The 13,997-nt window shown below is 45.5% G+C and overlaps 1 protein-coding gene across 3 annotated transcripts in view; it reads left to right on the forward strand.

Moving 5' to 3' along the window:
* KLHL3 (kelch like family member 3) overlaps positions 1–13,997 on the forward strand; it is a 109,925-nt gene that overhangs the window by 36,352 nt on the left and 59,576 nt on the right. For all 3 annotated transcript variants that reach the window (XM_049707099.1, XM_049707100.1, XM_004282087.4), the window contains exons 4-5: positions 4,103–4,224; positions 13,027–13,189. In XM_049707099.1, the coding sequence (XP_049563056.1) occupies positions 4,103–4,224; positions 13,027–13,189 (285 nt within the window). The remainder of the gene's footprint in view (positions 1–4,102; positions 4,225–13,026; positions 13,190–13,997) is intronic.

A 13,997-nucleotide genomic window follows, 5' to 3' on the forward strand; every position in this document is an offset into this window, starting at 1 on the left:
CTTCCATATCTTGGCAATTGTAAATAATGTTGCTGTGAACATTGGGTTGCATGTATCTTTTCAAATTAGTGTTTTGGGTTTTTTTTTTTTTTAATGTATACCAAGGAATGGAATTCCTGGGTCATAAGGTAGTTCTATTTTTAGTTTTTTGAGAAACCTCCATACTGTTTTCCACAGTGGCTGCACCAATTTACATTCCCACCAACAGTGGTAGGAGGGTTCCCTTTTCTCCACATTCTCACCAGCATTTGTTATTTGTGTTCTTTTTGATGATAGCCATCCTGACAGGTGTGAGATGATACCTCATTGTGGTTTTGATTTGCATTTCACTGATGAATAGTGATGTTGAACATCTTTTCATGTGCGTGTTGGCCATCTGCATTTCCTCTTTTCTGAAAGTTCAGAGTCTGAAGTGGCTGGGCTGGGCCTCTTGAGAAAAACCAGCAGAACAGTTCTCTTGGGTTGACCTTCAATAGAGAAGGACTTATTGGGCTTATGTTCTGTTCTCTAGAAATATTTGTCAAAGTAACGGAGGTGAGTGAAGGAGTAAGAATGACCAAGCCTTTGATGATTTCTCCCTCTTTAGAATTATCAGAGTCTGTGGATTTATGAGGTGTCAAAAGAAAGCCTCTCTTCTTTCTTTCTTTCCTTGTACCAACAAATATTTTTTCAGTGCTTGTTATATGTCACGCACTCTGTTAGGTGTTGAGGACAAGATCCCATCTCTCTTCGTTCTTGCTTACTGGGTAATAAGTATAAGTTGGCTCAGAATTTGGACATAGGCTTTGTTTGGGAATACTTTTATCAAAGCCATTAGTTAGGGTCAGGTTTAAATTATAGAGGGATTTATTAGAAATGACATGAGGTCTAGAGTTAGGCCACGGTTCAGATCCAAGCCCTGCATCTTACTAGCTGTGTGCAAGTGCCTCTTGATATGCCAGTTCTATAATTTGTAAAATGGAAGTAATATCTAGTACCTCCTGGGGTCATTGCAAGGGCTAAATGAAATAATGTGTGTAAACCCTGAGGGCCTGCATGTAGTAGCAACTATTATTACTGCCACTTTCAGGGTTTGTTTAAACTGATGTCTTAGTTTGGTGCAGTGATTTCTACTGGTTCATAGAGATATTAAATTGCATTTTATGAGTCCTTATGATTTATATAGGTCTCCAATTTCCTATAAGGTAAATTTCTCAGAAAATACATGTCTCTGAGGCCCTAGGTTTTCTTTTTTTCCATTTTTTCCTTGCTTGTTGGAGTTTTAAGTACTTAATGTAGAAATTAGAAACTTTTGATTCACATAAAGAAGCAAGAAAAAAAATCTCCCAAAGTCCCACCATCTAGAAAACTGTGTTTTAATGTTTTTTGGACATTTGAGACTGATGAAAATGATTTGTTCATCCCCTCAGAAAATCAAACTTTTGCCCACATATACAAATGTTTTCATGCAATTTCAGGAGTTTCCATTTGTTTACCCCCAAGTTACAAAACCCTAAGCTGACTCCCAAGCTCTAATTCCATAGAGAGAAAGCAATCAGGCCAGGCTCTGATTTCACACTCACTAAGGGCTTCTGAGTCTCTTGGTTCTTGCAGTCAGGTTGCTGGTTGCTCGTTTTTCTAAGGTCCAAGTTTTTTTTTATTATAAAATTTATTTATATATTTATTTTTTGGGTGTTGGGTCTTCGTTGCTGCGCGTGGGCTTTCTCTAGTTGCGGTGAGCAGGGGCTACTCTTGGTTGCCATGCGCGGGCTTTTCATTGCAGTGACTTCTCTTATAAAGGAGCACAGGCTCTAGAGCGCAGGCTCAGTAGCTGAGGTGCACGGGCTTAGTTGCCCCGCGGCATGGGGCATCTTCCCGGATCAGGGCTCGAGCCTGCGTCCCCTGTGTTGGCAGGCAGATTCTTAACCACTGTAACACCAGGGAAGTCCCTCTAAGGTCCAAGTTCTTAAACTAAGAATTGGCTATCTTTGATGATCTTTTGCAATATAACTACCAACTGGACCTTTATTTGTGAATGTCTTAATAGCTGTTTGGAGAGATGAATTTAACTTCTGATTTCCTTGCGTGTATGTTCTTTTTTTTTTTCTTCTTTTTTGCGGTACACGGGCCTCTCACTGTTGTGAGAGGAGCACAGACTCCGGACGCGCAGGTTCAGCGGACATGGCTCACGGGCCTAGCCGCTCCACCCCATGTGGGATATTCCTGGACCGGGGTACGAACCCGTGTCCCCTGCATCGGCAGGTGGACTCTCAACCACTGCGCCACCAGGGAAACCCGCGTGTATGTTCTTGTTTGTCTTAGAGTAAATTCAAGAAAGAGATTGTGAGAGCCTGTTTTATAGGCAGAGGAGAAACCCACTGTCTTTTCCTGTTTCCTCTTTGCCTCTTCATCCTGTCTCAGGGCTCTTTGTGCTGAAGACTTTTCACTGGCTTCTACTACAGTCAGAGAGAACCAACTGGGGGTCTCTGGGCTACCTGATCTGGCAGCAGTGGGAGCCGGCAACGTCTGGAATAGGTCCCCCGCCCCCACCTTTCCTCCCTGTTCAGAGTCATTCATATCTAGAACTGTGTCAGGGTGGGAACTGGGGATTGGTGGAAGAATCATGGGCAGTCCATGCAGCTTGGAGGTGGGCGTCTGCAGCCCACATGCTGTACTGTACTTTATTTTCTTGGCTCCAGTGCACAGATTCCACAGAGAGAAAACAACCGCCCAGGCTCAGTTTTCACACTCACATAAGGACTTCTGAATCCCTGTTTCTAGTAGTCATGTTGCCCTTCATTTCAGTCTACAAAGACACATGTCTTGCCTGTCTTTTCCTTCTGAAATCAGCAGCCCTTGTTGAAGGAGCCTGGCTCTAGATAGAGCTGTGCGCTGTATAGAGAGGGCAGGCTGAAGTCAGGGGCCTCGGGACTGCACATGTGGTGCCACTGCTGCCCTAGTTCACAGGCCTCTGTCTTCTCTTTTTTGGATTATTGTCAGGGCCTCCCATCTGTTCTCCCTGCCTCTGATCCAGCTTCCACCAGTACATCCAAAATTTCATTCAAAGACACCCATCTGTTGATGTCATTCCCTTGTTTAAAACCTTTCAGTGGTGCTACTCTTAGGATAAAGTGCAAACTCATTTGCATGGTTTGCTGGGCTCTGCAAGTCCTGGCCCCTATCTACCTCTCCAGCCTCCTTCCTCTCACTGTCACCCCACGTACCAGCCGTGCTGCCCTCTCACTGTTCCCCACATTTATACTTTTGGCACTTCCCTATCTTTGCACTGATGATTCCTGCATCCATCTCGTCCTTCCTCACCTCTGCTGCATGTGGAATACCCAGCTCAAATGTGACCTCCTATTAGGATGCCTTCCTGGATTCCCCAGACAGGGTTTGTTGCTCTATCGTCTGCATTCTTGGGATTCAATACACCATAGTGATTACAAGTGTGGGGCTCTAGAGTCAGACTCCCTGCTTTTAATCCCAGCCTGGCCCCTTCCTAGATGTATGACTGTAGGCAAAATGAATTACCTACACTCCTGTGCCTCAGTTTCTTCATCTGTAATATGGGGATGATATTAATAACACTCATAGGTTGTTGATTAAAATAGGCAACAGTTTAAAGTGCTTAGCACAGTGCTTGGCCGTAGTTAGCACTCAATAATTGTTTTTTTAAGAAATTGTTGTTCTACTGGTACTTTGCATATACATCTATTAAGCTCTTATCATCTCATATATTTTTATATATCTGCCCTACTAGAACAGGTGCTCCTTCTTGAGGACAGGTGCATATCTCGTTCACTTTCCCTGGCCCCTGTGTACAAGTTTGCAGTAACTTGGTTGAATGCTTTATCACATATAGATTTGCCTTCAGAGTGGAAATGGGCAACAGATAGAGTGGGGAATGCTTGAAATTGGGTTTGTGGATGATCACAGACCCAGAGTTGTTGTGACCTTGATGTCAGCTGGTCTATCTTCCTCTGTGCCTGAGCCCTTCTGCTGCCTCCGGGAGCACAGACAGTGCTTTTATGTTGCCAAGACAGGACAGGAGGCCATGTGAAAGTTAAGCACACCCTAGGTGCCAAGTTCATGTCCATTTTGTTTTTGTTTTGAACTGTAGGTGACATGTCTGAGAGTAAAGCCAAGAAGATAGAAATCAAGGATGTGGATGGGCAGACCCTGAGTAAGCTGATTGACTACATCTATACGGCCGAGATTGAGGTGACTGAAGAGAACGTCCAGGTAAATTCAGCTCCAGCCAATAGCTCAGTGTATTGTATATTCAGGGCCCACTGTTTTACATCATCATTTCATTTAACCCTCACAACAACTCAGTTGGTAACTGGAGAAGAAACTGAAGCTCCAGAGAGAGTAGGTGACTTGCCCTGGGTCACATGGCCAGGGTGAACGACCGTCAGACTCCTGCCTGCCTGACCATGGGACCCACGTTCTTAACCACTAGGCCAAAATCCCTCTGAATGAGCTTGGGCTCCAGAACAGAAAGTCTTTAACTCACGCTGGTTTAAAGTGTTGGTAAAGGAAGAATTAGAAGCCTGGGTGACCCCTCCTCTCCTCAGTCATTATCTCATCTCAGGGATTTTGAGTATTGGCTTGTGAGACTGTTAAAAGTTTTTCTTGTCTAACTGTTCGTCAGCGAAATGCCTCTGAGCCTGTGGAGGTGCCAAGCACCAGGCTTGAGTGTCAGTAGGGGCATGTTGCTCTGAGACATGTTGTCTGTGCCTTTTCCTCCTTTCGCCGCCCTGCCCTCATCCCAAGCCATCTGGAGCCTTGAAATAGGAGCCAGTGAAGACACTGCTTCACCCAAAGGTGTGGATCTTTACTGTGGGGACGTGAGACATCAGCGTCATGCTTCAGAAGGGAAGATGGTTGAGGGTGTGGCCCACGCTGGAACCCTATGAGTCACCAGGCCAAACACAGACGCAGGATACACTATTTCTTGTCATTAAGGATTTTACTGTTTAATTAAAGTAATGGAAATTGTGTGGGATATGGAGGTTTTTTCTTCCTTCTTTTTTTTTTTTTAAAGCAAAATTTCACCTTATTTAGGTGAATAGGCCGATACCTCTCTGGTGACCAAAATACCTATTTCCCTTATCCAGAACACCATCCCCTCTTCTAGGACTGAGGTATTTGGGAGGCCGAATTGATAATCGTGTATTGATTGCATTTGGCCCAGATGTTTGAGTGCCTCTTACATGCCAGACACTTTATTGGGCACTGTGTTTGTACCAGTGAGCAGAGGTCATTCCATTGTCTGCTTTCATGGAATCTGTGGTCTAGGGGTGAAGATGGACACTCATCAAATAAGCACACAAGTAATGTTTATGCACAAATTGTGATACGTCCTTTGAAGGAAAGGAACAATTTGGATGAAGGAGGGAATCTAGGAAGGGCTCTTTCAGGAGATAAGATTTGAGCTCAGGACTGCAGGATGAATGGAAGTTAGCTTGGTGTGGTGAAGGGTACTCTGCTGGGGGTGTCAGGGCACAGGCAGACTGAGGGTCTGAGGCACCCTGCATTTGGGCCTGCAGAGCCTGCCCCAAGGTACAGACTGCTTTTGTCTCTGGCCCCTAGACAGACTTTTGGGTGGCATAGTTTCTACAGTGATCTGGTATAATCCTCCCCTGCCCTTTTAAAATTGAGGTTTATTTTATACACAGTAAAATGCATAGCCATTCCATTATTTCTGGTCTTTCCCATCCAGAGTAGAGTGGACGAGGTCATGGTTACATACTAGGTCTAGCAGCGGAATTTAAACAGCTGAATGACTTTTGGGCAGTAACAGTAAGTGCAAAGTAATTTAGTATAAAATATGTATAGGGCATGTATGGAAAAAAATTTTTTTAATGGGTGATAGTGATTTCAAATCACCATGACATTTAAATTCATTTAGGTACTTTTGAGACTGATATAAATATTGAGATTCACAAAATGCCAGAAATTACATCCTTTCAACTCTAATGAATAATGCTAGATGTCAACCTAAAAATATGCAGAGGTATAAATAATTTTTAAAAATCTCGCATTAGGGTATATCAGTAACTCATTAATCATACAGTGTGGTAGGCAGAATAGTAGCCCCCAAAGATGTTCATGTCCTAACCCCTGGAATTTTGTGAATACGTTAGGGTGAATGTCAGAGGAATTAATATTGCAGATGGAATTAATGTTACTAATCAGCTGAACATGTGATGGGAGATTAGCTTGGATTATCCAGGTGGGCTCAGTGTAATAGCTAGGGGTGTTTAAATCGAAGAGGGAGGTGGAATGAGAGAACTAGAGCGATGTGACCTGGCAAGGATTCAGTTTGATGTTTCTGGCCTTGAAGATAGGGAGGCCATGAGCCAAGGAATGTGGGTGCCTCTAGAAGCCTGAAGGGCAAGGAAACGTATTCTCCCTCAGAACCTCCAGAAGGAGCTCACCTCTGCTGACACCTTGATTTTAGCCTGGTGAAACCCATTTGGGACTTCCGACTTCCAGATGTAAGAAAATAAATTTGTTTGTTGTTTTAGGTCACTAAAACAAAACAAAACCAAACAAACTTAAAACACTGTTTAGGGGAGATTGTAGAATTGTATAATTGGAACCAGCTTTTTTCTCCCTTTTCTACATGTGTTTATTTAATAAGCTTTTTTTCCCTGTAAAGTACAAAGTGTTTAAAAGCTTAGGTAGTTAGAAGATGTTCCATTCTGGATCCTTTTTGCCTGGCTGGGTATTTATCTTTGCAACTTTGGTCTAACCCAGTGGTGGTCTCTACAGCACCAGTTATCTTACGGCAGGTAGCAACAGATAGCGTAATCGGAGGACTCTGGAGAAAATGGCGTCACCATTACTTTTAAAAACTACTTTGTAGGGGTCGTGGGGAGGGAGCAGCTTCAGAGGGCATGCAGAACTAAAGATGAGGCAGGAATCAAGTCTGAATGGAGACCTGGGTCCAGGCCTCAGCTTTGACATTCATTCACACAGTACTCTTATTCTTGCCTTTTCCCACTGCAGGGGGTCAGTCTCCTGACTGTAAAGTGAGGGCATGGGACTCAGTGACCTCTGATCAGAGAAGACTCTTACTCTGCCAGCCTCTGGTTTGTTCTGCTTCCTTTCTACTAGAGCTTCTCTGATACCCTCCCTGACATGCTGCCTCAAGGATCAGTTTTCTCATCTGTAAAACAGGAATCATAATAGTACCCATTCTGTTGGGTGGTCATGAGTTAGACTGTCTGCCTTCAAACCTTGACTCCACCATTTTCTAGCTGTGTGACCCCCAAGAAGATCCTTAACCTCTCTGTGCCTCAGTATTCTTGTCTGTATTATGGGCATAATAATCGTAGGGTTGGCATGAAGGTTAAATGAATTACTATAGGTAAAGCACTTAGAGGAGTGCCACCCTGTGCCAACAGACAGTATGGGCACAGAGAGCACTGTGAACACAGAAGCTTTTTCATCAAGGAGCACATAGTCTGAAGGTGGAGACAGGTGGCCAGGCAAATGCATGCCCTCCAGTGTGGTAGGGGCCAGGGTGGAGGTACCCAGGAAGCAGGCAATGGTCATCACCCCCTTGATGAGGATGGTCAGGGCAGGCCTCACTGAGGAAGTGTTTTGTGTGCTGGGTCTTGAAGGAAGGTCTGGGAGGTCAGGCCTGCCTCCTCTTCCACCTGTCTGTGTCCCTGCTGGCGTGTGAGCCCCTGGAGGGGCCTGTTGCATTCATTTGTATGTGGGAGTAGGGAGGGGGCTGCATGTTCAGGGGCTCCCCTGAGAAGCACAATGTGGAACCTTCAGGAAACTGCATTGTTTGGAATCAGTCAGATATATGAACTATTTTCCTTTTTATCCCTCACTTTAAACTATGGTTTGGTCAGGGGTGACCTTGGGGGAAAACAAAACAAAAAAAGTTGAGAAGAGAAAGTTTAGATCAAAATGTGGTTGCTTCTTATGCTGTGATGTACCTGCTGAGAGTTGCTCACAAGCTGTCTGTGAGGACAGTGTGTGTTGAGGATTTGGTGCACTGAGGCGGTGAGCATGGAGGCACCTGGGGAAACAAGGGTCAGAGACTTGGGGCTTGGTTAAGTGACTGGGAGATGATGCCCTAAATCTCTTCCCAGCCCCACATACTTGGAGAGTCTGAGCTGCCCTTCTATGGTGGAGGTAACAAGTCGTAACTGTTACTTATTGATACTCATTGTAAGACAAGCATGTGTTGATTATTTCACATGCATTATCTCATTTAATTACCATAACCATCACTAGAAGGTTCTACTATGATTCTTCTCTTACAGGTGAAGGAACTGATGCTCCAAGGGGCTAAGTGGGTAGTACCCACGGTCACACAGGTAGTCAGGGGTGGAGTTGGGGTTTGAATCCAGCTCTCTCCAGCTCACTGTGCCCTGTTGATGTGGTCAACTCGAGTTTCTCGTTAAATGAATGACCAGAATCTTGACTTCAGCTCGTAATAATTAATAATAATAAAAACCAGTTTAACTGACGAATTCCTATGCACCAAACACTGGGTTAGCTGCTTGAAATGTATTATCTCATTTGAGCCCAACAACAAGCCTTTAAGGCAGTACTATTATTTTCATTTTACTGTTGAGGAGTCAGAGGTACAGAGAGGTTATTTGCCTTTAGTCACATGGCTGGTAAGTGGAGAAGTCAATATTCTAAGTGACACTATACTTCAATAAAAAAATTAAAAAATTATTCTAAGTGACACATTTAATCACAGTACTTTTTGCTAGCTCTCCTGTTCATCTATCTGTACACCTCTCTCTCTCTCTCCCTCCCTCCCTGCTTTCTCTCAGTAGATTTTTATTTAGCACTATTTCTGTGCCAGGCCTCATGCCTGGTGCTGGCAGAGGCAGACCCCCTGCTGTGTGGTGTGGGCAGAGGCCCTGGGCAGCCTTGCCACCTGGCCCTCTGGCTGGTACCCTCCCTCTGTGCATGGCCCTGCCTCTCTGAAATTCCAGGAGTAGGTGCATTCTGAGGCAGGGCATTTCCTTTTGTTTTTGTTAAAGGAAACTAAACTCTGTGACGGGATATCCTCTGCTGTGTTTTCATGTTATCCGAGGGAGAGGAAAAAAAACAAAACAGCGCCTGCATGTGAAAAATGGAGGGAAGCCATTTGCAAGCTGGAGGGGAACCTGTAAACTCTCTGCTGAGGGTCATTCCAGGGCCTGTTTTCCCAGCACCAAAATGCTGAGACGGCGAGAGCCAAGCTGAAAGCTTTTAACCCAGGGTCGTCTTCTCTTCCTGCAGCGATTCCAGCCAACTGCTCCTTCTCAGGTCTCAATCTTCTTCCAGGGGCCAAGCAGCACGGCCCTAGTGATTCCACCAGGACAGTCTTGCTTCCAAGCTGAGGACCTGAGTTTGGCCTCTTGTTCCTAATCTTGTTACTGCTGCCGCTTGAGGGAGTCGAGTTGCAGGCAAGATAAGAGAAGAGGAAATCCTCTTTTAGCCCTTGTTGTGGGAGAGGGAAGCAAAGACCACCTCCTGGATGTTTTTCACTCTCTTTTCTTTTGTAGCCTCTGGGGATTTGTGTTGACTCGCCTTGTGTGCAGCCCCCAGAACCCTACTGGACCAGACCCCTGTTTATCCCTGAGACTCAGCATTTGAGCAGTGATACATCCTCCAGCCTCTAAACCCTCCTCAGCATTCTGAATCCCTTTGCTTTTCTTCATGCCTTCCTGTATGAAGCAAGTGGATCGCAGCATAAGATCAAAGAGAAAGGAGGGAAGGGGCAATTAGAGAAACCACCAGCCCCGCTCATTTTGGGAAGTCACCTTGGGAATGCTTTCGGGCAGAAGTGGACCCAAAGAGGATGGGAGGAGGGTGTATGGAGAGGTGGAAAGCCTGATCATTTTTGTCTGCGAAGTGGGTTTTGTGAACAGTAGGAAAGTTGAAAGCTGTGTGGGTAGCTCTATCCAGGGAGGTTCTAAAAACTGAAAGTATAATCTAAGGAATGTGTTCAGAAAGTATTTATTATTTCATTTCTTCGGATGGTTGTCATGAGCTTGAAAAATTAAGCCCCAAACTGCGGCTGTCTTTGTGGGGGAGAAGAGGACAGGGAGGCGGAGGAGGCGTGTGTCCCTGGCGTGATCGCATCTTGGCTTGGCGGGTATGCAATCTGGGGGCGGATTGGACTCTCAGAAATTCCTCCTCTGCGGACCTAAAGGGCTGCTGTCCATTTCGGCCTCTAATCACACCTGACCCTTGGGGGCTTGCCACGCCCGAAGTAGGGTGTATACTGGACAGCATTGGATTACTCCTCTCCACCAGGGTTTCTTAGTGTAACTGGATACAAGTTTCTGGTCTCTGGGGTGAACAACCAGCCCAGTTTGCCCAGGATTGAGGGCTCTCCTGGGACACAGGACTTTGAGTGCTAAAACTGGCAAAGTTTGAGCAAACCAGGATGGTCGTTCAACCTATGGCCCTAACTCTAGGGTTTATAGCTGGTGCTGGTCAGGGCGGGTGTCATGGAGGTCATTTGGGGGTTTGGAACACAACTTTCCATTCCTGGTATGTATTCAGCAAGAATGGTTAATGGTTCTCCACTTAACTCTCAGGGAGAGACTAATCTGGTCCTGGAATCTGTTTGGCTAGGCTGAGCAAGCTCACAGGTTAATTGAGTTTCCCAGTTTATGGCTGCTCCGTGGGGACGTGGCTGTCTAGTGGGGATGGAGCTCAGGTGGTCAGATTTGGAGCCTGGCTATGTTCACTTACGGTCTCAAAGTCTCCAGAACGGGTGATCTTATCTTTTTCCTTCTCTGGAATGAATCAGTGGTTCAGAAAATACCAAGGACAGGATGGTAATTTACTGTTGTATTGCTGGGGACATAGGGTAGTGGAAGAAAGAGGGCAGAGGAAGGAGAGAGGAGATGTTTTCTAGACTTTGGCTATCGTGAGGGAGAGGTTTAAGCCTGCAGGTAGGAAGAGCTTCCCTTTGAGAGCAGGCTTTTAAGCTTGGGAGCAAGACCACTGTTAGTGGAGGCTCTTGGTGGCATCTGTGTGCGGGCAGGAATGAGGAAGGGTGGCTAACTGCCCCAGTTTTTGCACTGAAAGTCCTGTGTCCTGGGAAACTCTTCAGTCCGGGGCAAACCTGGATGGCTGGTTACCCTAGTGGTGGGACAAGGCCCAAGAATGGGAAGTGGGGCAGAGATTTTGGCCTTAGCCCATGGAGGTGAGGAGGGCTAGAGATGAGGCTCAGAGCTGTTTTGGGAGACCGTCAGCCTCCAGAATTTAAATCACTCAAAAAAAAAAAAAAAAAGTTTGTACTGCCCTGAGTCGAGAAATCAAATGCATCTGCAGCCCTTGTCTTCCTGGGCAAGCCCGTGTGGTTGGGAATACCTGGAGTCTGGCTGGCCTAGACACTCTCCCTGAGAGTCAGGGGGGCAGCTGAGAGCAAAGGCCCAGGACACGGGGGTTGTTTTGGGGTGAAATGGATGCTGGGGGTCCCTGAGCGATGCAGTCTCAAGCCAAACTGTTCTGCTCTGATTTTTTTTTTTTCTGAATATCTTTTTGTTAAGTCACTCTCAGAACATCTACCCCTCCCACAGGGTCGGGAGGGAGGGGTAGCAGAGCTGGTGTCAAGAAGGACTCTGACAATGATCATGGTTTTTGATCCGAGGGCAGGCTTTGGTAGCTGTGGCAAAGTCCTAGGGAGCTTGACCAGGGTTGACAGTCTGAGCACCCATCTGGCCTGTTCAAGCTAGTCTTCCCTGGCTTCTAGGAAAAACACATGCACACACACCTGAGCAGGAACTATTTCTGTCTTCCAGGATACAGTATAAATACTCATGTGCCTCATGGCCTTTTAAAAGGAAACTTAGCTCTCCTTTTGCTGAGAATGTACTCAGAAATGTTCTTTATTATTTATCTGTTGGATGGGAGAGTAGAGTGTGTCTGTTTGAGTTCCAGTGGATTTGGGGATGATGCTCTTGTTCCAGTAGATGATAAACTCTGTAAGATCAGGGGTCTGATTTCTCTTGCTTACCTACCACTGAATCACAAAGGCAGGCCCACAGGTGCTCAGTAATTAAATGGTGAATGAGCTTGTGAACAAGTCAATAAAGACCTTTGAGTGAAGACAGTAGCTAAAGGCTGTAGGGCAGTGGTTCTAAACTTGGCTATGTATTAGAAGCACCTGGGGAACTTTAGCAATATCTCACTGTCCAGGCTACACCCCATTCCTATTAAGTTGAATCTTTGGGGGTGAGACCCAGGCATCAGTATTTTAAAAATTCTCCAGGTAGGAGGACCAGTTTGTCTTAGCTTGGGCTGCTGTAACAAAATACCACAGAGTGGATGGCTTACACAACAGAAACTAATTTTCTCACAGTGTTAGAAGTTAGAAGTACAAGATCAAGGTTCCAGCTGATTGAGTTTCTGGTGAGGGCTTTCTTACTAGCTTGCAGAAGGCCACCTTCTCCTTGTGTCCTTGCATGGTAGAGAGAGAGAGAGAGAGAACTCTGGTATCTGTTTCTCTTCTTATAAGGGCACCAGCCCTGATGGATTAGGGCCCCACCCTTCTGACCTCCTTTAACCTATCTCCAAATACCGCCCAAATTTGGGGTTAGGGCTTCAACGTATAAACTTTTGCAGGGGACACAAACACTCAGCCTATAAGGGTCTTGTTACTCAAAGTGTGGTTCATGGACCAGCAGCTGCAAGCATAGCCTGGGTACTCATTCAAAATGGAGGCTCTTGGGCCCCACCCTAAACCTACTGAGTCAGAATCTGCATGTTAATAAGATCCCAAGGGGAATTCATATACACATTAGCCACTGGGAGGCACTGCTGGTCTGTAGGGAGACAGAGAATCTGTTGGTGCTTAGGGTCCATGAAGTGGAGAGTAGTGGGGACTAAGGCTGGGCTTGCCTCAAAGTCCAGGCCGAGAAGTTTGGACTTACTTGGGCAGGTAGTGGAGAGCCGTGCAAAGACCTTGAGCTTGGGTGTGGTCTGATTAGAACACTGCTTTGGGGAGATGAGACCCTGGCGGTGGGATCCTGCAAGTCAGAATGTCACCTTCTCTTCCAGGTGCTGCTCCCAGCAGCCAGCTTGCTGCAGCTCATGGATGTTCGCCAGAACTGCTGTGACTTCCTGCAATCTCAGTTGCATCCCACCAATTGCCTGGGTATCCGCGCGTTTGCAGACGTGCACACCTGTACCGACCTCCTGCAGCAGGCCAACGCTTATGCAGGTAATGGGGAGCGGGGTGGCTGTACCTCTCTGAACTTGTGGATTTAATAACCTGGTCTGTGGTGGACTCCTCAAAGATGATGAGAAGTGCGCTCTGCTATGAACAAGTTATAATTTAGTCAGGGAGACAAGACACAGGTGGAAAGATAATTAACAATAGAAGAGTTCAGCTCGTTGCCAAGTGGAATGTGATTAATTGTCGGGTGAATGGTGCAGAGGGTGATTTTCAGGAGAGAAGAGGAAGGAGATCTGAGAAGACTTCGTGGGGGAAGAGTAATTTGGCCTAGGTCTTGAAATAAATCTTTGTCATTTAGGAAAATTTCTATTTTGACCAATGTGTTCTATGACCACGATTTGGAAAAGTCAAATACTATTGCAAGGCTTATAATGATAAGAGTCTCCTGCTCTGCTTTTCCACATGAAGTCTTGCTCTCTAGAACCACTCACTTGCAATTCTAAAAGAATTAAAATACATGTGCTGATTTAGCTAAAAGCTGCTTTGTCTGATATTTACCTCTATTTACCTAAATAAAACGTTTGTACCACTATTTTTGGACTTACTAGTTTTAGATGTTATCTGTTGACTTCTCACAGGAGAATAATTGTGCTTTCATAGACGTCCCCCTCATATACATACACTGTTCCCCTCTCTTTATTCTTCTAACATCATTTCTACAGCTGAGATAAGTTATAATTAGTTTTTTATCAGAAAACTTTTTATTCAGTAAGGCAGTTAATAAAATGCTTTTTCTTTTACACAGTGACTGCTACAACTGCTAACTCTTGTAAGACAGATACACTGAACAGTC

The sequence above is a fragment of the Orcinus orca genome, chromosome 3 (assembly GCF_937001465.1).
Source record: "Orcinus orca chromosome 3, mOrcOrc1.1, whole genome shotgun sequence".
Lineage (NCBI taxonomy): Eukaryota > Metazoa > Chordata > Mammalia > Artiodactyla > Delphinidae > Orcinus > Orcinus orca.